This window comes from Rhamphochromis sp. 'chilingali' (genome assembly GCF_963969265.1).
Source record: "Rhamphochromis sp. 'chilingali' genome assembly, chromosome: 14".
Classification (NCBI taxonomy): domain Eukaryota; kingdom Metazoa; phylum Chordata; class Actinopteri; order Cichliformes; family Cichlidae; genus Rhamphochromis; species Rhamphochromis sp. 'chilingali'.
The window spans coordinates 6580738-6605525 of NC_137941.1; the positions used below are offsets into that span (position 1 = coordinate 6580738).

At 41.0% G+C, this 24788-nt stretch overlaps 2 protein-coding genes across 2 annotated transcripts; one reads left to right on the forward strand and one right to left on the reverse strand.

The window, feature by feature from the left end:
• Positions 1-10126: 10126 nt before the first annotated feature.
• mstnb (myostatin b) lies at positions 10127-13784 on the reverse strand. Its single transcript, XM_080903842.1, has 3 exons — positions 13304-13784; positions 12626-12996; positions 10127-11869 (listed from the first exon to the last, which is right to left on the reverse strand). Exons 1-3 carry the CDS (start codon positions 13680-13682, stop codon positions 11489-11491), a joined length of 1131 nt encoding a protein of 376 aa, XP_080759968.1. The 5' UTR covers positions 13683-13784; the 3' UTR covers positions 10127-11488.
• A 4183-nt stretch (positions 13785-17967) lies between these two features.
• On the forward strand, positions 17968-21876 carry akap19 (A-kinase anchoring protein 19). The gene is made up of 3 exons (XM_080902848.1): positions 17968-18330; positions 19142-19347; positions 19451-21876. Exon 3 carries the CDS (start codon positions 19454-19456, stop codon positions 19727-19729), a length of 276 nt encoding a protein of 91 aa, XP_080758974.1. The 5' UTR covers positions 17968-18330; positions 19142-19347; positions 19451-19453; the 3' UTR covers positions 19730-21876.
• Positions 21877-24788: the final 2912 nt, after the last annotated feature.

The window sequence follows — 24788 nt, forward strand, 5'->3', positions numbered from 1 at the left end:
TTTTTAGGTCCTATTCAGCAACGAGGGCAACTGTACCCCACTCTTGCAACCCAGAGGTAACCATAGACTTTAACAGAGTCATCAGATCCAAAATAAAATGACATGAACTATATTTAACCCCCTTTCCCACCCTATTTTTGGAACTTTTATGAGTAGTGGTCACACAGAAAGCTGTTCTCAGTTCTGGGTAATAGCACCACCTGTTTCTGTTTAGAAATATGAAGCTAACTTTATAAAAAAGACAACATTTTTATTGAGCCACATACATAAAGGACATAAAGATAATGTTGTCACATTCAAATGTAGTAATCAGTTAATTTAACAGTTTTAAATAAAACTACCACCATAGCTGACGACCCACCAAGAAGAAACAAGAAACTTAGTAGCCAGTAAAATTATGGCTTTAGGTGGGCATGATGTATACTATATACTTGTATATATATATACCTGCAGTCCCACTTCTTTTAATCTTTTAAATGGTTATTGACGAATTTTCTTGTGTGCCGGTAAATGCGACTCTATGACTACCTGTGTATGTATTGTTATTACCTATGTATTGGTATTTTATATCTACCCTGCAAGAAGAACAGAGAAGAACAACTTCTTTCCGCGTAATGACAGGATCTGTCTCCACCTGGGATGAACAAATCCATCCTTTGACAGAACATTAACATGCCGTTCTCCTTAAGGCACTTTAGCCACTGCTTCTTCAGTCTTCAGAGTGATCAACCTTGGGGACTGAGACAAAAGGCTTTTCAGATAAATTGTCATGGCTTCTAGCCACATGGAAATGACATCAAAGTTGCAATTCTTGCATCTTATATGAAATTTGTGCAACTGCCGATCATTTTCTGACATCTGCATTTAAGGTAAGTCCTAAGATCTACTGAAACATGAATATTTCCAGAGAAATAGGCAGAGAGCCTCAGATCCATAGATGCCACTGGGGCATGACAGTTCAATGGGCATTTCTCAGTTACAGAAAAGGGAGTTGAGCTAATGCTTCTTCATCCATGCTGCATTCACTCAAGACACTATTAAAGCTATTAAAATGATATAAAAATGTGTATTTTTTCGTCATGCTCAGCCTCGGTCACATGCCAGATGTTATTTTACACATTCCTTGAAATGTACCAAGTTTGATTTTGATTTGACCATCCCTCCTGCTGGTTTTAATTGCTTTTGATGGATAAATACCCTCATAAAGCAAAAGTCTGCATGATTACGCTTGTGAAGCCTGGTATCGATCTATGACAAGACTGGGGAAAAAATGTCTTTTCTGCCCAAAAACCAACAAGATGGAAAACCAAGATGACAGAGCTGACGTGTTAAGGTGCTTTTAACTCTGCTAGATCCCAGGCTTTCTTGTCTGTTGAAACTCAGGAAGGTGATTAAGAAGTTACATGGACAAATGTCCCTCCAAATTCAACTCATTGCTGGAGTTACAGTATTAATGGTGCAGGCAATTCAATGGGTTTTTGTTTTATCCCTGCTTCACTTTTTCACCAACTTTCATGAAAATAAGCTAAGGTAGTTTTTGTGTAAATCTTCCAATAAATAAACTGTACTGAAAACAACCTACTGAGATAGTACATGGTAATTATAATTTTAATTGTATATCATTAGTCTACTCTGAGTGCACAGAACTTTAAAGACATTAAATACTCTTAGTCAGGCCCCCAAAGAAGTCTTTAATCTACCACCAGAATCAAAATCTTCTTATTATCAGCACTGTTAGGTATTTTAGTACCATGGTAGCATTTACTGGATATTGTTTTATAGTGACATTATGCAGGAAAACTCTGTCATTCAATAAGGCCCCTTTGTTTTAGTTATTTTTCTCTTTGACCCAAGAATTGATGTGTGAGAATCACAGGCTGGTACAAGGTTGAAATACCACAGAGATCACTCCCTCAGCTACATTAGTTTCTTAATCTTTTAGACGCCTGTTGAAGGCCAAATGGTTTGTTTCAGATTTCACTAATGTAAGAACTCTTTGTTTTGTGCCTTGAAAATATGTCGCTGAGATAATCACAATTGTAGCTGAACTGATACACTACACAAAGGATGCTTCTTCACCCAAGGGCAGGAAGACGCTGCCTTATCTTGGTCTGTACTGGTTTAAACTGATAAATCTGCTGTCTCATGAATTTTACCCTCTATATAAACTGTTGTACTTGTGAATAAAGTTGAGTCACTTTGGGAAGACAATCTAAAGCAGTCTCTGTTTTCTTGTTCTCCCAAGCTGCTCCCGAGCTCGTACTAACACGCTGAATGGCATGCTTGAATATTACTTGAGAATATATTTGACTGTGTTACAGACTAAGGGACATTCTCTGCTGATAGGTGAAGGTACATTCTCTGCTGATAGACGTCCACGCCTCGGAGGAAGCCGATCCACGGAGTAGGCCCTGGAAACAGTTTCCTTCAAGCACCACTCAGAAAACATTTATCAAAGCTGTTAACATACCACCGGTCCATATGGGACTACTTTGCTGCATCTACTTTGTTTCTTGGCTGGTAATTGGTGCTGGTGCCTTGCTGTGACTCTGCACTTTTCTGCTAACCACTGAACGGCTACTCAGTTGTTTTTATGGGCTTCAGGCACACACACTAATGCAATGGCCATTAAAAAGCCACAGGTTCCCAACCATTGGAGAATTTACAGTCACACGAAAATCAATTTCATGGGTCAAGGGCATCTTCGATGGGGCCATCAAGTCTGGTGTTTGTAATTTTTTATTACTTGTCATCAATTCCAGTAGCAAGAGGTTATATCCCAAGATGTGCTAATTGGAGGAATATGTTTTAGGTAATTAAAGAAAATGCTACTGCTGTCTAGCTCAAGAAATATCTATTTTTTCGAAGGAATAACTGCTTTAAGTAGGTCCCTTTTAGTCATATGATGTTTTTAGCTTTGAAAGAAACAAACCTATAAATAAACACTGCTTATGTTTCAAATAAATTTGCCATAAACTTTCGAAACCTAATGTTTTTTTCCATATCAATAAATGTCAAGCCCATGCTCAGACAGTCTCTTGGATCTATCCACCGAGGCCTATTCTGGAAATTCCTGCTTGCTGCATGAATGTCACTCAACCAATCCTCTTGTAAAATTAATTGTGTGCATTAATCTGTAAAAATGTACCATAAATGTTATTTCTGAGATGTAAAAACCAATCCAGCCCTCTTTGACACATACCTGATACTATTCTACATCCGTCTCTGTTAAGAGCACAGGCATATCATTGGGAGACAGGAGGTTTCCATAATCTTCCCTCCCGTTGTCTCCTTAGAGGAACATCTACCCTTCATCACTGTCAGCTCTCTGTCCCAGGAGAGGCAATGCTCAGCTGCCTTGGAACTTGGGGTCAGATTTTTTGCTCGTCACCTAACCCCTCCTCACAAACAAACACTGACATTGAGGAATTTTGTAAACATATCTGGAGTGAACACCAAATTTGTCCTCGCTCCAAGCTTCCAGCAGCCTTACAAAGTCATTAATCAAGCGATAGCTTCCCAGAGGTGACTGTCAGTTTTGGGGTTGGAGTAGTGATTCCTCATTGCTAAGTGAAATAGCAAGCAGAGCGCAGACGGGAAGGATAAATCACTATAGAGGTGAAGACAGGTAGCATTCAGCAGCTGGCCATCTGGCCCTTATCATGTCCCAGACTGGCTGATTTTATTGCTTTTCATTGCTTTCTGGGGGCCCGAGAGACATTTTAATAAACAACCTGTCAATCTTGCCTGATATGATCATCTTCTCCTGGTTGTTTAAGTGATTACAACCTCGATTTTAAACATCATGCCCTCGTAAGATGAAGTGTCTTCCCAGGGGCACATTGTTTAAGTCAGAAGTCATTTGGATTTTGAGGGGTGTTTATCATAACCACTAATCAATGTATTTTCATGGACTAAGGTTTAAAATTTTCCTATAAAGGAGAGTTACTTAACAGACGCCAGTTTCACTTATAAATTGACCTCTTCTTTTAATTTTGTGACAAATGGGTAATTTGGAGGTTTCTTAAATTAGGCCAAAATGGACTGTCCTGCTCTGTTAGTTTGCAATATTGTATATATTGTAATATTGTAATTTATATCATGGTTGTTGCACTGTGACTGCACCATGATGACAAGAAAGCTTGAACTTGTATGTGACGAACCTAACAACACCAAATAGGCTAAATATCGTCCATTAGGCCCCAGTTAGAGAACCTTAGAGACTGGTTGGTAACCACTTAGCAACCATCTGTCACTAGGTGAAACTGGTCATTGTAGATGGTGAGTGTTTGCCTGCAGATATTTGGAAACTGCTCACAAACTGGTTGTGAAACTGTCAAGAGTAGGACACAAACCAGCTGCTTGTAGTTTGCCTTGCACTTTTTAAAGTTTCACTTGCCCAGGGGTTATTTAGCAAATGTTTGCAAGCCATTCTGGAACTTTTATGCAAACTGTGGCAATTGCAGCAATCTGGTAATAACCCTAACAATTACTAAGAGGTTTTTGGTGCCACATCCTCTTTGCAGCCAATTTCATCTAGCAGCAACCAGCAGCCTCCTGCACCCACTTGCCAACCAGTCAGGGAGGGAACATGTATTTCTCCCCTCGTCACCAATGGTTGTATCACATCCAATACGGCAGAAAACTCTCAAGCAATTTCTATTCACAAATTGTTAACCAGTAAATGTAAGATTTATCAAGTAGATCTAACACTTACTTGTTACTTACTCATCTAGTTTGAAAAGATGCCAATGGTAAAAGCACTGATCTTGAGACTTTGAAATAGGATTTCACAAACCAAAACTTTGCAATCATAAGTCAGTGTACTGCTACTGCCATTCCCAGGCCCTGATAAATAGTGCTGTGTCAGAAAGGTAGATTTTATGCCAGATCAAATATGCAAGTTAGCTAGCAATTTGTCAATATTATCAATGAAGCTTGCTAAATTAGCCACAATAAAGACATCTCAGGGTCATTTTAATTTAAAATAAAAGACAGTCAGCGCGTTCTTAATGAAACTAGTGCATTGCTGATGTTGGCTACAGTTTTGCATGGATGTCATACTCATTAGTCCAGACAGGCTTCACTCGATAAAACTAGCTTTCTTTTGGGTAATATTATTAGGAATCAGGCATTTTTCATTTAAAAATACATTGCTAATTAAAGAGCATCCCCAACCCCACTCTGCCCTGAAAGAAGTGTGCATAATTGTCACAACCTGCTGGATACTGGCGCAAGCTTCATTTTGCATTATTTTTCAAAGCTTTTTGGTTGCTGTGTTCCTTTTTGTCTTTGGATCATCGCGCTTTTTTAGCATGTAGCACTAGCCATGTTTTAAAGCCCATTGACTGGTAGTTAACAAGTTCACTGTTAGTTTATTGCTGGTCTTCAAACATCTTATAGGTGCATTGTTAATCTTTTGGAGCTGAGTTAAAGCCTATTCATACATTGATAACGGTACAATGGTACATAACTAAACTTTTAAAATGCGTACTTATCATACTCCCACACATGTACCAGTGTTTTCAGACGGAGCCTTACAGGTCCACATATCAGCTTGAAATAGGTGTCAGTTTTCTTTTTTCTGCACTAGGAAAATACATTATTGCTATAAACATTGTTTAGAATGGTATTTAATGGTTTTATCCAACTTTGTGGCCTCTTGCCATCCTTGAACCTTGCTGCTTGTGCAGGAAGACCTTTACCACTGAGCTATCTAACTGCTGAAACACTTCTCCAGATGGTATGCTTTGCACATCTGTTAAAGGCTCCAGATGTTTTGGGATGCACCTGGCAAGCCCCAGGGCATCGTTTTAATTTGTCCAGATGTTTGGGGAATCTTGAGGGCTTGTTGAAGGAGGTGTAGGAGGAAAAGAAACGTTGCAGTCTGAAAACTGTGAATATTGTAAACCATCCATCAACTATGTTAAACTGATTATCAACAATTAGTCGATACAAACAATATATAAACTCTAATTACTGTAGTTAAAACAAATTTTCTGTTCTTATCTTATTACCTTAAATGGATATGTGTCCCTTTGTAGCTTGCTTACAAAAATATGTTTATTGATAGGCAATGAAAAGGCATACAGTAAATTCCCAATGTTATAATGTGTATAAATGCACAGTAAAAATAGTAATAGTAAATCATAAATGGTGTCTAGAGAATGTATCATTATTACTCTGTTGATCCCCTGACCATAAGGAGGACATTTATAACTCCAAATGATATATCTGTCCTCCAACTGGATTGATTGTGATTGAATTTGGCACAGATTTCTATGTTTTATCTGCAGATAAATTCTAATAACGTTGGCAAGCTCTTCAGATTTTGGAGTTTTTCCTTTTGAACCTTTTGAGCCTCCTTTTAAGTCATTTTTTGCTGCCAGTTGTTGGCCAGCCGAATGTCTCGCCCATTTGATTCAGAAAAAAATGTTTCACCAACTATAAAATCTTTAGCAAATGTATATCAAATGTGCTACAGACTTACTATAGAGGATAAGATCCAGATTATTTTGATCTCTTGACTTTCACTTCACTTTTCCACGTTACCCAGCTCAATATCCCCTTTGTGGATTGGTTCAGAAGTCTCTAAAGACATTCATGTTCCCTAGATGGGATGTCTTGATGACTTTAGTAATCCCTTGTCTTTTCCCTACTGCAACCTTGAGGTCCAAAATTTGGTACAGACATTAATGATCTCCAGAGTGTGACTTGTAATAACTTTCAGTCATACTTAGTTCTTTCATTTCATTACCATATTGCTACTCATGTTCAAGTACAGTATTGTACTATACCCACTACAACATCAACATCAGCAAGAAGTCCCTTTTTTTTTAAAGCACACTTGAAAAACAACAGGAATTGAGCCAAAGTGCTTTCAAGTCAAGACACAGATTATTATTTCAAGTACACAAAAATATAAATATTAAAGCAAAACCCAAATAGCATGGCTGCACACTCTTAGAGCCACATTTTTATCTCTCTCTCTTTTTTTTAAATACAGGCATGGATATTGGTCTTGTGCTATTTTGTATTATAATTATTTTTGTCACTTTGGTCCAGACCTACCAACCCACCCTATCTACCCATCCTACCTAGCTATCTTCCTACATACACAACCCAACTAGATTTTCAACATGCTAAATATAAGCGTGTAACGTCATTCTGAAGATGCGGGCAGAAGTATTTCACTCCAAGTGCAATTAGGCTTTATTACAGTAACATAAAGGCACGATTGGAGCTGTAAATTCTTAGTCTACAGTTCCAGTTATAAATGTTAACACAAGATTTGTGTTTTGCTGATGTTTCATTTTAGTCCTTTAAATGTATATTTTTATGGTTTTAGTAGCCTACCAAAACTATTATATAAATATAATAGCAATATATAAATATTCCAAAACATAAAGCAAAGACTACTCTGCAGCCAGTTCCCTGTAGAGTTAAAGAGAGAGAGAAAAAGATCTGGATTTGTGGCCATGTTTATGGCATTTAAGTAAAATTTAAATCTGTGGAAAAATTACTTTTTACTCGTCTATAGAAATAAATAAAAGTAAGTGAAAAAGCATATGGAATACACAAGAAATGTCTTTATCTTTAGTCTTTGTTAGTTTGTCAACAAACCAGCCTGAAGATGTTCTGCTGAATATGTTTATTGAGACTGTCTACATGACGTACCTAGGGTTTAGGTTTATTGTGTTGTTGTAATGTTGTTAACTTCATATCAGAAAAACAAACACTAACATAGAAACTAATAAAAACTCAACTGAAACCATTTTAACCAATGAAAAGCTAAACTGAAAAGAGTAAAAAAAAAAAAGAAAAAAAAGAATAAATTTAAAACAAAAAATTTAAATTCAATCACCTCTAGTTTTGGTAAATCTATTTGATTTCCATAATCATTACTTGATTCCCTTAAGTACGCATTTTCATATAATTACTAAAAAATCATCAAGCAACCTTATGATATGTTATTAATGGCTATTTGTGAATGCACACTTAACAAAGAGTATGTTTAATCCATTCAATTTCTATTAAATTTACGCAACAGGAATCCTATCCAATAACGGGGTCTCCAGCTGCCTTGGACTACTCTTTCACCCCTGAACATCCTTCTTCCCGTTCTCACTCTCACTTCCTCACCTGTCAGAGGTGGAATGTTGCTGGCGGATACGGTCCTCCAGGGTCGGACTCCTGACAGATGTAATGATGCTCAGTGGAAATGTTTCCCAGCTCCTGTTCACAAACAACACACTGCAGTGAACACTGTGGAAGAGCAGCTGCTGTCTGCCCGAAACAAGCAGCTTATGAATGAAAAAGATAGGCAGTCATTACTGAATCAGAGCAGCTCATGTGGCTGCAGGATGTTACTAAGTTTTATGTGCCCAAACCCACAACCTGAGCAGTTTTACAACTGTAAAATCATAAAAGACAATGAAACATTATTTATACCTATTTATAATATTTTTTTTGAGTTTTTAATTTAATAACTTCTAAAATGGCTATCATTAAGATTTTATATTTCACCCAGGATTTTTTCTTAATTTTGAGATAGCTAGGGAATCTTTATTTATGAACTTCTTGTGATTTAATTAAATACTGAACAGATAACTAATATATAAAATAGATCATTTCTTTAATTTTATGGGTTTTTTTTTTTATTCAGTTACACTAATAATGGACAAAACATCTTGAAAAACTAATGTTAAAAGTAAACAGGGCAACAGGAACAGGGAACAATGTCTTCAAAGAAAACAAGATTGTATGTTAACTTCTAAAATGCCATTTAAGCGAGGTATTACAGCCTGCACTTAAAATACTAACTTATGCTTATAATGTAGTAGGGGGAGTTTGAGGAGCTCTATAATGCCCATACAATATCTATAGTGTGCCTATAATAGTAATGTGTAGTTTATAATGAAAAAACGGGAGATTAGGATACTCATATTCTGCTTTTCAAATATTTCTGTGCCCAAGCCACACCAAAGCATATCCCATTAATGTCAAGACACACCTGTATTCACCTGTACTCAGAAATGCAAAACACACTCATAACAGTAATCTGTCTGTTCCGCTAAAGTATTCATGCCTAAAACAAACTCACTGTATTAATTGTATTTCCTTTCATTTAAAGAACTCCAAATGTAGTCATTAATCTAAAAATAATTACAGCATAATGTGTTCTGTTGCACGTATCTGTAAGAATTTTGGATACTTAAATTAGATCATAATTTAAGAAGAATTGCAAAATAAATTTTGGTATCTGTATAATATTGTGAAGTTTAACTTTTGGAAAGTTATAAAATTCTTGTGCCCATGTCTTACATGTAAAGAGCAGTAGTGTAGGAGGATAGTTAAACTGGTAAATGGTACACTTTTTTTTAAATGGTTCTGCCCACGAACGGTTAAATTAGCAATAATATATAAATATTGGAAGTACAGATCTTTCCACTGGCCACAGGAATTCAGAATCTGTAATCTCCCCCTTAGAGAGCAAAGACGCTCTGTGGATCCACTCTGCCCAGGCTCGGCTCTGCGCTGTGGCTGATCTTCATGGCAGTTTTCCAGCTCTCAGCAGGAAAGGAAGTGGCTCTCACGGGTGGCGCTCAATTCGCCCTCTACCGGGCGGAAGTCAGGCCTCAATGAGGCTGTCAGTAGAATAGGTCATGCTGTCAGAGCGCACCAGAGTTCACATCCTCTCATTAGACTACAACACTTTCAACATCCCTTCATGGGGAAAAAAAAGCAGAGTCAGGGAAATTGGGCTGAGCCGTGCATAAGAAAAACGGGCGGTGACGGGATTGTGCAGGTGTAGTCCGGTAGATGGAGGGAGGACGAGTGCTGGAATTTGTTTTTTGCACACACACACACACACAGTCACGCACTGGCTGTATCAGCTTGCACCATGTGCTGAAGACATAAAGATTCTCAGCTGCTGGAGTGTGACAGGAGGGGGACTGCGATATTGAGGTTCAGGTTGTTGTGTTGTGATACTGAAACGTGACCGCAAAGCTTTCTCTGAAGCAGCTCTAATAACAAATTCTATCGAGGTTTATGACTGAAAATGAGCTTCGTCGAGATGTCAGCTAATCAAAGAAACAGAACTCTTCAAACAAGCTAGAAATTTTATTTGTTAAAACAAGTATATAGAGTTGCTGCATTACAACATTTATCTTGCTAGGTTGCAGTTTTACATATTTACCAACAATGGTTCAGAAAGGCAACTCCTACTGGAAACAAATGCCATATGAATACAATACAAATTAGCAAACATATCAAAATCAGTTTTTACAACTTTTTTTTGTAGCAACCAATTCTTTCTATTGGTGTGCCATAGTGCAAACTGTGTTTGTAAGACAGAGTCTAAACATGATTTCGACATTCACATCGTTTTCTGTCTTAAACACACTTTCATTTGGAGGCTGCATTCATCGTGCCTTCAGTTCAAGTCCTTCTGTCCAGTCATGTGAATTTACAATCAGAATAATTCAAGTGTATCGGGCAGGTTGGGCTGTTTGGTTGGATACTGACAATTGCGACTGAGGGAGAATGATCTCTCAGTTGGATATATTGTTGCATGTATGTATGACAGAATAAGTGAGGACCTGACAAGACCTAAAGTGGTACTTCAGACTGGTGGAACATGTTTGTATCCATAGGCTCTGAAGAGAGATTAACCACCACATCATTATGGGGGAAACTTTGAGCAATAAAAGAGAGATTAATCTCCAGATTAGTTAGTCTTTTGTGTAGTTTAACTTTTCATTGACTCTTGGGGACACTTAGGGGTACTAAAACATGTTCTACCAGTGTGAAATATCACCCTAAAGAGTCTCCAGCTGTGTTTTTTTCCGAGCCCTTTCAAAAAGTCCTTGAGGATTCCTGGTTTCACTCTGAAAACAAAACTAAAAAAATGATTATCACAAACACAGAGCATCAAGTGTGATAGCTTGTATATCAGCTACAAGTGGAGTGGTGTATAAACGGACGGCATGTTGTTATAAATGGACAGAGCACAGATCATTTAAAAAACAAAGAATAATAACACTGTTTTGGAAAACTGTGATCATTTCTGGCTACATTCACTTCAAGGTCCAGCATGTGTTATATTTGTGTGTGTGCATGTGTGTGTGCGTGCGTGCGTGTGTGTGTGTGTGTGTGTGTGTGTGTGTGTGTGTGTGTGTGTGTGTGTGTGTGTGTGTGTGTGTGTGTGTGTGTGTGTGTGTGTGTGTGTTTGCATTCTTGCATCCACCTGGCTTCAAGCCTCTATGGCTAAGATTTCACTGGAGGAAAGAAAAGTGAGAACTATGAAAGCGTTGCCCTGCAGGAAGGTCGGGCTGTTTGTGGCTTCTACTCTGATTCTATTGCACCGTGTTCTGCAGGAAAGCACTGGAACTGGTGGATTGGTGGTATCAAACAGTCTTAAAGTAGGATGCTGGACGGCGCCTCGGCCCCTTCGCCCCCGCCCCCTTTCTCTCTCCATCCCAACTCAGGAGCATCCACAACGGTCCACCACCATGTCGGGGATCTTGCCATAGATGATTTGCTCTTTGCGGTTAAAGTAGAGCATGTTGATTGGCGACATCTTTGTTGGGGTACAGCAGGGACCTGCAGTCCCTCTGGGGTTGGCTTTGTTCACCAGGTGGGTGTGTGGGTACTTCTGTAAGTGCATGTACTCACACTCCCCAGAGCAATAGTTGGCCTTGTAGCGTTTTGGTGCAATAATCCAGTCCCAGCCAAAGTCCTCGAAGTCCACAGTGAGTGGGTAGCGACAGCACCGGGACTCTGGAGAGTTCTCATCGCAGTCCAGGCCCGAGTCTCTCCGGGCACGCCTGGGGCCCTCTGAAATCTTCACCTCCATGAACGGTTGCTGAAACAAGAGAGTGTGTGTGAACAATCTGATAATAACAGGTTTGCAGGTGGAGGCGGGTGACAGCATTCAGCTTTTCATCTTTTAATCCGCTGCCCTGCGGCTGTCAGTTTTCAAACATGGCACGATAATATTATGAAACTTTGAGTTATGCAGAAATTAAATCATCTGATGGTTGGTTAGCCACAGCTGTCTAGTTATTCTAATTGCCCCAGTGCCGGGTGCCATTATTAGAGCTCTGTGATGTATGTTTGTCATTGATAGTAGCTCTGTGTGTGTATGTGCCAGCAATTACTCTGATTTGCACAGCCACACTGAATACTTAAAGGAATGTGGAGCAGGTGAACTTTTATGTAATCAAGCAATAAGATTTGAGGTTATTGTGGACCGGGCGCTTGTCCAAATGCAGGTGTGCGCCTACATGGAGTCTGTGTTGATTAACAGCTTTCAAAAGTCTTTTATATCCTGATTCCTTCTTCCAGCAGTGAAATGCAGGAATGTTTAAACGCCTGCTGAGCCTGCAAAGCCTCTCTGCACACTGGAAGTTAAAGTCTCACCCTCTGTACAGAGACGCATTAACAGTTTTCTGAACCTAGGCGCTTTAGAAATGGCTAGATATGCACCGATTGTGACAGTAGCGACAGATAGCCTATTGCTCTAGACATATGAGACCAAGCTCCATCTATTGTTCATCGTTTCAAAGTGAAAACCTAACCACAAGCTCCCTGTTAAATTTCAAGTAAAAGTTGAGCTCACCAGACCCTCCTCTCCCGGCTCTGCGGAGGTCACAGCTAAGTCATTTCCCCTCGAATCGAAAGCGTTGATCTCGATGCCCCAGTTGGTCTCTGGCTGCCGCAGCCACACAGTCAACACTTGCTTGACGTCTATACTTTGCCAAGAGCTGGCCCCGGCATTCACGTCGATCTTCAAGGAGCGGATTCGTATGTGTCTGTTCCCGTCTGTGACCGGCATAAGCCGGGAGATTTGCAGGAACACGGTGGTCACTTCTTCTGAGGGACGCAGATGCACCCAAAGCTGCGCTCGAACTACACGACTGGCTTGAAACTTCTGCGTAATTGAGAAAAAGCAGCACTTTGGTTGCCCGTCCACCAGGACGGCGGAATCAGCTGCGGAGACATGGGAAAAGAAAATTAATTCCATGATCGCTGAGAAATAAAGTGGCGCGTTTGCGCATGATTGCGTAAAACTCATGCGTAATCACTCGGCGCACTCTCTGCCCAAACACCATGTCTCATAAAGTGTTTTGAATCTTTTGCATCAACAATTTAACACAAAACCTTGGTGGGAAAAAAAATGACTGCTCTCTAAAAATAAACTCTCCTGTGCGTTCTACCACGTGCGTAAAAAATTATTTTGGAGACGTTCGAGTGCGCTTACGCAGTGACACAAAAAATAAAGAAAATTCACACTTACGTTCAGTTGCCACCATCACAATTGTCTCTGTGGTTGCGTGCTCGTCGTCGTCCTCCAGGACTTCTTCCCTGTTGTCATCTCCCAGCACGTCGTACTGATCCAGAAGCTGCTGCAGCGGCGGCGCTTTGGGCAGGAGCTGCTTCACGATCTCTCTGCTAATGTTGGGAGCTTCCTTCATTCGCAGCTTGCTCAGAATCTGAGACTTTATCGCGTTTAATCGCATGGTTTTAATATGCTGCCGGACCTCGCAGGTAGCGCATTGATCCGTGTCTACTGGGGTGCTGACGGAAGGCTGCTGGTGCGCCTCTTGGTCACTCAGAACTACTGGACCCAAAGCAATCAGCAAGCTCAGATACAGCACGATCTGAGACAGATGCATTGTCTCTTAGGTGTGAAGTCTGGTTTAAAAATACGCTTTGTTTAAAAAAAATCCTTTGCACTGTGTCGGAGCTGATGCGCGACTGAACTGGGGTTGGATTAATGTCCCACACTGATAGGCATCATAGTTTATTAGCGCGCACCTTTTTATACTCCAACTTTAGCCTCTTTTGTGTCGTCAAAATCTATGATTGGCTGGACAGGCAACAATGAATTTTAACCGACTGACAGAAAATTTTTCTTTCGCTGTCAACCCATAAAGGAACGGTGGCTGTGGGCATGTGCTGGACGGGATAATCTCACTCAGACAATGTTTTATATCACCCAAAAACAAATAATTTAATGCAAGTCTTGAATAAAGATAGAAGCTGCATTCTTCATTTTCTTAAACTTTACAATGCGTATCTTCTCTAAAGAATATCCGATAGTCAGTCATATCTTTGCTCGCATCTCTTTCTGCGTCCTTGAGAAAGGGCAGCGTTTTGGATTTTCGGCTGATTCTGGATTAAAATGTTAATTTCTAAATGAATTTACCACCTGAAGAAAAATGACAGTTGTAATGTTATCAGAATCAGAATCAGAATGGGTTTTATTGCCAAATGTTGAGCAGGTTTACAACATTAGGAAATTGCTGCGGTGCTTCAGTGCAAACATACTGTCATAAATTGCGCTTAAATAGACATGAAAAAAATAAAAGTAAGAATAAGAATTAAAAGTGCTACGTAGAAAGATATATGCATGAGATCTACATGAGTTATCGAGTGGCACTTAAATCATCTGCTTTGTTGAGGTCAGGCTTTCTGTCAAAATCGAATAAATCCTCTTCCATGAAAATCTGGAACTATATTATTTCTCAAAAGAGCATTGGGTAATGGCATCAGGGCCAAAGAGAATAAACTAAAATGTAGAAAATACTTGGCCAAGGACTTTTCAAAATAGTCAAAGTTGGTTGAACGACCCGAGAGAAGAGCGCCATCGTGTGGCCAGTTACTAACACTAACATCAGAAACATAAATTGCTGGTGTCAAGGCTATTTGAAAATGTATGTCTTTAATTTTTATGCACTGCATGTACTTTAAATTCTGTAACATCTAAAGTTGTTCTGTGTAGTTGTTCTGTGTGGCACTGCTTCGGATAAATATACTTAGCCATTAGAGAATGGCCCAGGGGGAAAAAAATATCCAGTGAGCAACACTTCTCTGGGTCAAAATGCCTGCTGATGTCAGAGGTCAAAGGAGAATGGCTGGACAACCTAAAGCTGATAGAATAGTAACAGTAATGCATATACTTCTCATAGCAACCAAGGTATGCAGAACAAACCTGCACTGTGTGCTACTCCTGTCAGCTAACACAGGAATCTTTGACAACAACTCACACAGGCTCATCAGCAGAGGATAATAGAAGACTGGAAAAATGTCTCAATTTCTACTTTTAGATTCACATGGCAGGGTCAGATTTTGGCTTTTATACGATGAAAGTTTGGATCTAGCCTGTCTTGCATCAGTGCTTCAGGCTGATGGTGTTGGGGTGTTTTCTTGGTACATTTTGGACCACTTAATGCAAACTGTACATCGTTTACACACCACAGCCTACCCAAATAGGGGATTGCTGATGTCAATCCCTTTCTGACCACCGTGTGTCAAAGCTCAGATTATCTCAAATTGGTTTCGTAAACATGACAATGAGTTGACTATACTCAGATGGCCTCCACAGTCACCAGATTTCAATCCAACAGAACATTTTTGTTTGTGGTCGAAGAGGACATTCACATCATGGATGTGCAGCAGCTGTGTGATGCTATCATCTCAACGTGAACTGAGGAAAGTTACAGCACCTTATCGAATCTATGTCACAAAGAATTGATTCAACAAGAGGGTCCAATACAGTACTAGCAAGGGATACCTAATAAAGTGGTTAGTTTATTTTCTCAACAGCCTATAGGGGGTGTATCCACATGCCAGTCAAGAAATCAGAGCTATGAATAAAGCCAACATCTTTTTTGTAAATCTAACAATAGTTTTATTGCAGTTTTAATCTATTTATGTGTACAATAAATTACTAAGGCAGCCTGTCTTTATGTGGGAGTACAGAGCTTTTTGGTCCTTTGTTCTCATGTTCCTTCGTGTCTAGACAGTGTTGAGCATTGTGACCAAAGTCAACACTATAAGACAAACTAAAACTAAAATCAGGTTTTAGACTGCCATCATGGGTCTCTTGCAGGTTAACATGTCAACATCATTTGGTGTCCACACTTCTCCCAAGGTGGAGAATTGTGTGTGCCCACAAAGTGGAGTATGATTAAAAACTCCCTCAAATAAAAAGAAATAGAGATTTCCAATAACCTGGTGCAACTGATGGAAGGTGAGTCTTAGATTTATTTATTTATTTATTTATTTATTTGCAAATATTATTGTCAGTTATTTTTGAGTCTTACGAGAAAAGCATTTCAGAAAGAGACAAGAGGACGGATACGTTAATTAATTATTTCCACAGTATAGTGGTCATCTGATACATGAAAAGGTATAGATTCACCCGCCAGCAGATGGAGCCACATGAGACATTTGGCACATGTTTTAGCTTGTGATCTTCTGAGGCTGAGTTTGTGTCTCCTCCTGTAATTGAATCAGAGATATTTTATGTGTAAGGTTAATCTATTCACCCCTACACCATGGAGCTTTAAGTAAGAAAACGTTCACATCTCATTATACACACAAGAGATTTCAATGCAGGAAAAATAATGCTGGATATCTGCATGGATATGGACTGGGTAATAGGTTACATCGCATTGTTTGGTGGTGATGAAAATTATCAACCCACAGACAGCTGAATTCAAAGACACCCCAAAAATCAAAGTGAAAAAAATATGACAACACAGGGGCATGAGAAAGGGTGGATGGTGTCTGTGGATGTGATCTCCTCCCAGATCTGGACCAGGACATTACTGAGCTCCTGAACAATCTGAGGTGCAACCTGGGACCGTCTGAAGGTCCCAAAACATAATGTCCCAGAGGTGTCCTATTGGATTTAGGTCAGGTTAGTGTGGGCACCAGTCAATGCTATCATTGTCCAGGAACTGCCTGCATACTCTCACCACATGAGGTCGGACATTGTCATGCACAAGGAGGAACCCAGGACCCAGTGTACCAGTGTAGGGTCTGACAATGGGTCCAAGGATTTAATCCTGATACCCAACAGCAGTCAGGATGCTGGTGCTTAGCCTGTAGATGTCTATGCGTTCCTCTATGAATATGCCTCCCAAGACTATCACTGACCCATCACCAGAACACAACGGCCATGCTGAACGATGTCACCGACAACATAGTCTTCTCCACGGCTTCATGAAATCTGCTTCTGATTGTTTTGTCAGAGACATTCACACCAGTGGCCAGCTGGACGTCATTCTGTATCTCTGTTTTGCTCATCCTGATCTTCTATGCCTAAAGGAGCAGATACCAGTTCAGCTGATTGGTTAGGGGCCTGTTACGGCTCTATCCAGCTCTCCTTAGAGTCATCCATGCTCTTAAGATTATACGGACGTATTGATGTGCCATCCTGAAGGAGTTGGGCTACCTGCGCAACCTCTGCAGAGTCTAGGTATCAGCTCATGCTACCAGTAGTGACACTGATCCTAGCCAAATGGGAAACAGTCAAAAAAGACGAGGAGGGGAAAACGTCAGTTTCCTCCACTTGTGAAACCATTCCTGTTTAGGGGTTGTCTTTTTGATGCCCGTCTAGATCACCTGTTAACTGAAATCCATAATAATCAGTTTTAAGCAGGAATAAATAGTAAGTTAAAGTTTCAACTCATTGTAGGGTGTCTGCCGCTTTTTGTGCTCACGTTTATTAGAATTACTACCAACATAGGACAGCCTTACCAGGGAGGGCCTCTGGGAGGGCCAGCAAATTTTGGAAGGTGGCCAGTGCCCCCTCCCTGGACCCACCCTGGTGGCGCCCCAAGGATCAGTATCCCAGAAGTTTAACTGACTTGGTGCTGTACTCTGAATAAAAAGTGTTCATTTGGGGTTTTGAGCAGTTTAAATTAAAATAGAAGTCAGTTTGTCCCTCATTTATGTTTTTGTGATTTTTGTTAGGGCCCCACGTTTATTCTGCACAAATGAACCTCCATATCGTTTCGTCACTTGTTTGGCCGGCAGATGGCAGGCTCGCCCCGTGTGGGTTCGGATCGTCTGGGTTCTCTCTCCTCTGGAGCCCCGCTGCAGCTCGGTAACCTCCGTCAAGCGTCGCTGTGCTCAGCTCAGTCCAGACTTGTGATTTTCTCTCCCGGAGCTGCACTCTGCGTTGACTGACCGACGCGAAGGCATCAGGGGAAACAGTCTGCAGAGCCCGCACCCTCCAGGCTCGGAGATTATTTGGAAATCTGGCACGGAGCGCTTCATCACAAATAACCGGCGAGCAGCGCCACGAACTTGTGGAGATATTTTGATCTCTTTACATTACAGCCAATAAGGTTCAAGTTCAGATCCGTCGGATGCTGTTTGGAAAGCAGAAGGGGGCGAAGCGCAGAGACACAACATGATGTATGGATTACTGTTTATATGAACGACCTTGGGGTTATTGCTCCTTCTTCTGTCGCTGGATTATTTCGTTTTAAAGTGGAATGGAGAGAAATCTGAGACTCTCTTCTAGAAGTATGTACAGCTTCTTTGGGCCACTACACAGTCATGTTCATGTTTGTAGAGATAAAGCTGCAACACTGTGCTGTTCAAATCACGTTTAATCCAAATCCCATGTGTCTGTCAGACATCTAACGGGTGCTCTCAGTTTTTCATACTAAGGCAACTGTTTGTAGCCATTTAAGCTCATTAACATAACATCAGCTGTGGATGCGGATTTCCTGTGTTGATGTCTGCCCGAACCTCCAAATGTTGTTGTACTCACAGGGAGACTCCCCGGCTCTGCATGAATCATTCATGTGCTGCGTGTTGTGCAGACTACATGCAGCTTTCTGAATGAAGCACATGTTTGCTGTGCACTGAGGCCTCCAGTCCTAGAAAAAAAAAATAGAGGAGCTGTCACTGCGAATCAGGCTGCAAGGCTCGCTTAGTGGAACAGATGGGAGACACGGGCTTACAACAAAACAGCATCAGGGCACTCAGGCCAGAGACAGACGTGCCTGTGTCATGCTATATAAAATAGGGCGAGGGGGATTGAGTCATAAAACACGAGTTAGTAGAGGAGGAAGAGGAGGAGGAGGGTGGATGAGTAACACAGTAGATGTGCAGAAGAGTGGAGCGTGGTTAAAAGTGACCCTGCAGAGGTGAGCCAACTTCAAGGCCCTGACCTCGAACCAGCCCCTGGAGCCCAGGGTCACAGCCACTGTGAAATTCGTCCACAATCCTCCCCTCGCTCCCCACCATCTGGTATTTTTAGACTGTTTTTACTCTAGTGGAAAATAAATCACTTTAAACAATCCTGTCTCTGTCTCTTCTCTATCTGCAGCCAAGGAAGGTGTGAGATCTGGTCAAGAAAGCTGCCGGACTGTCAGACCCACACAGGGATGGGCCTCCTAGCCGGTCAACCCACTAAAACCCCACCCGCAGCTGTGTAACACCACCCCGACCATCGCACCTGTTGTGCTCAGAGACATGGCTACGAGTGGGAGTGGATGACAGTGACTGCAGCAGGAACACAGCTCCCCTCCAGAGGTAAAAAAGAAATGTTGGTGTTGGAAATCTAACCAAAAACTCTGGCTCCTCACTGCCATCCTACACCCCCCACCCTAAACTGAATCAATGCTACATCCTCCAGAGTATGGGGTGCGTCAAATCCAAGAGGAGCGACTCGGTGGCCCAAAATGCAAACTCCACGGAGAAGGTGGAGGGAAAGAGCAAAGGGACAAGGGGTGAGAAAGCCTACTTAGTTCATTCAGAGATGGGTTCACCAGAGAGCTCCCCTCAGGTCAACCCGGTGCTGCTGGAGTACGCCCAGAAGCTATCAGAGGAGATCGTGGCCCGGGCCGTGCAGCAGTGGGTGGAGGTAGACCGCCGCTACAGCGACATCCCCTACATTGAATGTGACGTGCCATGACGGGGGGAGGTGTGTCGCAGTGGAAAGGTGAGGCTGGGACGAGTTGCTCTGACCATCATTCAGAGTCACTCCACCTACTTGTGAGGAGGAGTATGAATGAGGCGTTAGTAATTGAGCTACTTTTGGATTTGATTTACATGGACTGAGACTAAAAAACCTCCTCCAAAGTGACCAGAGTGCTCTGATCTATGTTTCTGTGATTATTGGTTTCTTAGCTGGAGCCTCACTGACGCACACCGTCTTCAGCTAGATATCATCTTCCTCGGTCCTTATTTGTCCCCTCTCTGCCTCGCAGTAGGTGCTGGCTCTTCGTGGCTGCCCTCATAAGAAATCCTATCAGATATGCCCGGAATCACAATGTTCCTCCTTGCCAGTGAAAGTCTACCCCGTCCACTAATGTTGTCCTGGGGCCAAGATTCTCTCCTCTTACGGAGGATCTTATTTATAGATCCCTTCATTTGGTGAAGGCTCTCACTTGAAAACTGGTATCAGCAGGTCAGAAACACACCCAGCTGTGTGACTCCTTCCGGTCTGACAAAAGGCTCTGTGGGCTCCTAATGGCCTCCCTGGAGATCCACGAGGAGCATTATCCTCCAGCTCTGCAATTAGACAGGCTTGGCTGCAGCCCTCCTTCCAAACATGTCCTCAAAACGAGTCCAGGAAATCCAGGGTACAAATGATGCGCTTCCTGCCCTCCAGGATATTCTCTGCACACAAGTCGTGCAGTTTGGGAACTTTGACAGGACTTGGATCGTATAGGCGGCCAGCGCAAAGAAACCAGGGCACGAGGAGGATTGACACACTTTCAAGAAACATTTGGCTCATCAACAGAAAGAGGAGTGAATAAAAAAACTAGCAGCAGTTTGGGGGAAATGTTTTAGGGCCTAGTTTCTTTTTTTGTTCGATTGTTTTTTGGGGGGGTTGTCCACATCGTGTCAGTGTATACCTGAGAAATATTGCTACCTGCCCTAAAGAAGAAAAAGCACAAAGCCATGACATTTAACCTTTTATCTCTAACAAGAGCGCCAGTGCATCTGGAATAAGGTTTAAACCGCCCAAGTCCTTAATGACAATGAGCCAGCTTTAAAGGCTCACTCCTGAACTCCTCTGGCCATAGTGGTGTCTATCATTGTTTGTTTTTGTGTGAGATGCCAAATTTGGTCAATTCTGTCTGCTTTTTCTTACATATAGAGGAATATATAGAAATGCTTTTTTAAACCCTCCCATCTAATGTCTGTTTCCAGAAATCATGACTTTGTTACTCAAAAATATAAAAAAAAACAACCTTTTGTGATTGATACATCATTAGCCAATGAGCTGTCTCCTGTTAGACTCTAATGGGTACTGTAATGTACAAACTGAATATCAAGCTGTGTTCAATAAGACCTGAAACTAGAGACTGAACCCAGAAAGACATCAACTGCCGGTTCCTTTTAAAAAGGGAGTTTGTCCTTCCCACTGTCACCAAGTGCTCGCTAAGTGTGGGTTGTTTAATTGTTGGCTTTTATTTGTAATGTTTTAGTCTTTATCTTACAATATAAAGCAGCTCGAAGCGACTGTTGTTGTGATTTGGTGGTGCAAAAATAAAATGAATTGACCTTTTTTTTCTTTGGACCTTTAAACAACCAGTTCTGTAATTCACTTCCACATAACCTTTATTTTTCACAGCTGTAAGCCTCGTCCATCTTTTATATACAGTCAATTGTCACAGGTTGTTTTTCTTAATAATTTTTTCTTTTGAGGACTGAATCATGATTTCAGGAAATAAATGTTGCTGCTGACAGCTCACACTAAAACAGATGAATAGCATCACAGGCCAGAGGGGTCTCACCCATATGTACATTTATGGGTGAAATGTCCCTTTAATATCCGACAGGTCCCAAGATAATTTCAAACAAATACATTTTCAGAAATTAGAGGTTTTTACTTTTCAAATTAAGTTTCATACCCATTGTTATGAGCCATTCCATTTGGATAAACACATTACATACAAAGGAGTGGATGTGAACCAACCCCTAAACTGTAAATGGGTCACTGGCAGCTTGGTGGATGCTGACAGGTCAGTTTGTTGTGCGTCAAAGTGGCATCAGACAGGTGGAATTTACCCTCAACTGAAGTCATTACTGCGAGCTGTCGCTTAAACTGCCACAGAGACAACAGCTTTGAGTATTGAAGTAATAAAATAACTGCAAGGATGAACCACAATAGCAGGAGCCAACTGCTAATAAAGCCATAAAAGTAAGTGGCAGGGTATGGTCACCGCTTGCCTTCTCTCCACGTCTCCAGTCTGTGCTGACATAAAACTGACCAATAAAAGCAGCAAATACACCCACACTGCACTGGGAGGGCTATCTGATGCTATTTGGTGCTTCAAACTGTGCCAGCTTTACAGAAGAGCAGCAGCCTCTTTAAAAACAAAGTTCTGAGCCACAGTTCACAGGTTGAATTGTTTCTGTGAGTTCAGTGATGATGAGCGGCACCATATTGGTGCGCTATGTAACCCAAACACTCCAAAAATCAAACACATTAATCATAATGTTCCTGCGTGGGCAGATTAATCTCCCTCCAAACATGTTATGAGCAAACTGGAGATTAGAGGTCGTGCTAATCGGATGTTTTGCTTCTGATAAACACGAGAAAAGGCTAATCTGACTGTTTTCCTAAAAAACTGCTTTCTGTGAATGAAAGGCTGGCTTAGAAAAACACACACACGCACACAAACACGAGGAGGGCCTGATAGCCAGAGTTTGAGCTGTTAATGCAAGTCAAGATGCACATTTTCTTTAAAGTTCTCATGCTGGAGGCTGAGTCATAGTTTTCATTTCTGCCTCCAATTCTGTTTCTTAAAGATACTGCCAGAAATATTGATGTCAGGTTTGACTGCATTTCCCGTGTTTACACATTTATAAATGTGGGGTCTGCAGGTCATACAAAAGAAAAGCGTCGAGTTGCACCTTTCACAGAATTGAGAAAAGAAAATCTCAGACCCAGCGTGAATATCCGTCTTCATCCAAACATCTGTGTTTTCCAGGTGATGCTTCCTTTTGGGGAAAAGTGATTCATGGTTTTAAAGGTCACTCATTTTACGCTATCTGACACCAGCAGGTGTTCCCACAGACAGGCTTTACTCACACTAAGGACAGATTCTCTGAGATGCAGAGTCTGAAGGGCTGTAGTGCCCTGTCGTTGAGTTCAAATCAATGCTGGAGCGAAGCGTTATCATTTTCTTGATGCAATTTTTTGTGTTTAAAGAAGCTCCTTCTGCTGTTCAGTGTTCAAATATTACAAATATTAATCTTTAATTAACAACTAGTTCAGTATGGAGCACTTTAATGGCCATAGATGGGACTTTTTTCCCATTTTGAGAGATGAATAAGCAAGACGATATGTTTTTTTCTTAAAAACATAAGGAACTTATGTAAATGTAATGAAGTAAATGTATTTTTCAATAGGGTAAGCAGTCTTAAAGTAAAAGAAGGAGACACCCAAGAAGAGGGAACTTATAGCTGAACACACCGGGTCCAGGGGTAGCTAATACTGCCAATTACCTTTAAATCAGCATCGACATAGCCAGAAACACCTGGATGCCCTCATTGTTATCATATTTATACTGAATTTAGCAGAAAAAAATACAAGACATGGGTTTCTCTGATAAACCTGCTACATAAGTGATGATCAATCAGTACCGGATTTGTAAACCAGAAGCTCTTGGTGCACAGAGAGGGATTCCTCCAATCAACAGAAAACAATTACAGGCTCTTCTCTGTGGATCTTATCTGCGAGTTCTGGTTTTTCCCAAAAATCATTCAAAGACAAATAAATTCTGCCTCTTGGGCATTTGTCTATAATGTTTAATTTCCTGTTTAAATAAAGATTTTTTTTTAAAGTATTTCCTACTACATAATAAATATAACCAAGTATGCACACAATACATGCTATGAAAAGTCAGGGGTCCCCTGTGCTTTGCAGCCTGGCTTCTAGGTAGAAAAAGCGCTATGATGTGTTGATGGTGCACACAAAAATATACAAAATTGGTGCACATAATCGCATTTTGTGGCTTTAAAATGTAATTTTTTCTTGTATTTGACTCCTGCTGGACTCCACAGTCCCCAACACAAAGGAACTCCATTGATTTGTTACAAAACAGATGAGATGCTAGACCCAACAGCTCTGCAAGTTTCTGAAAATGAAAATATAATGTTGCGCCTCCTTTACTTAAAATCTTTTTTTTCCCGTCTTTCTCTCATTATTCCTGAATTTGTCCACCGTCTCTCAAGTTTTGTTTAAAATTAGTATTTGAACGTGATTTAAAAATGTGCCACTGACTTGACACCAGCCAAGCTGATTAGTTAATGCTCAGCATTGGACATGTAAATCTGAGGTCAGTATGATCTCATTGGTGCAATCTCTCTAATGTACCAGCTTTCTACAGCAGTCTGAGGGACCCACAGAATAAAAAATAGGTAGAGAAGTCTAGCGAAACACGAGCAGCCCGGGGAACGATGACTAAAACCACATGCATCATGAATAAGCTGTCATGAAATAACCTGAAATGAGTGACTTTGTGCATCACTAAGACTTTGATTTGCAAACTGTACAGTGTGTGTAAAACTGATGCCAATAAATCAGACTCATGCCTTCTGTCATTGAAGTGTTTCTGTGGCTGTTTAATAAGAGGAGACGCAATTTTGAGATATTTGTGGTTCACGATGACTTTAAAATTCCTGCCAAACAAAAACGCCCATCAGCAGGCCGAGGGACAAATGTTCAGAAATGAATTCCGGCCAGCTTTTGTCTGAAGAGCAAGATGTAAATAGATGTAAATCACAGTTCATCTGCCCGTCCAGAGCGAACACTCAGCACTGGAGGTCGTCCTGTCTGCTTGATGAGCTGCAGACTGCACTGATGAATGAGTCAAAGCCTTGATACTCATTTCTTAGGCAGGATTTATGGGCTCAGACTGTGCGAATGTGAGGCAGGTAGAGAAGATTAAAACAGACATGAGGTGTCCCACGCTGCAGTCTGGGATTTAAACAATAATCTGAAGCCTGATTTAAAA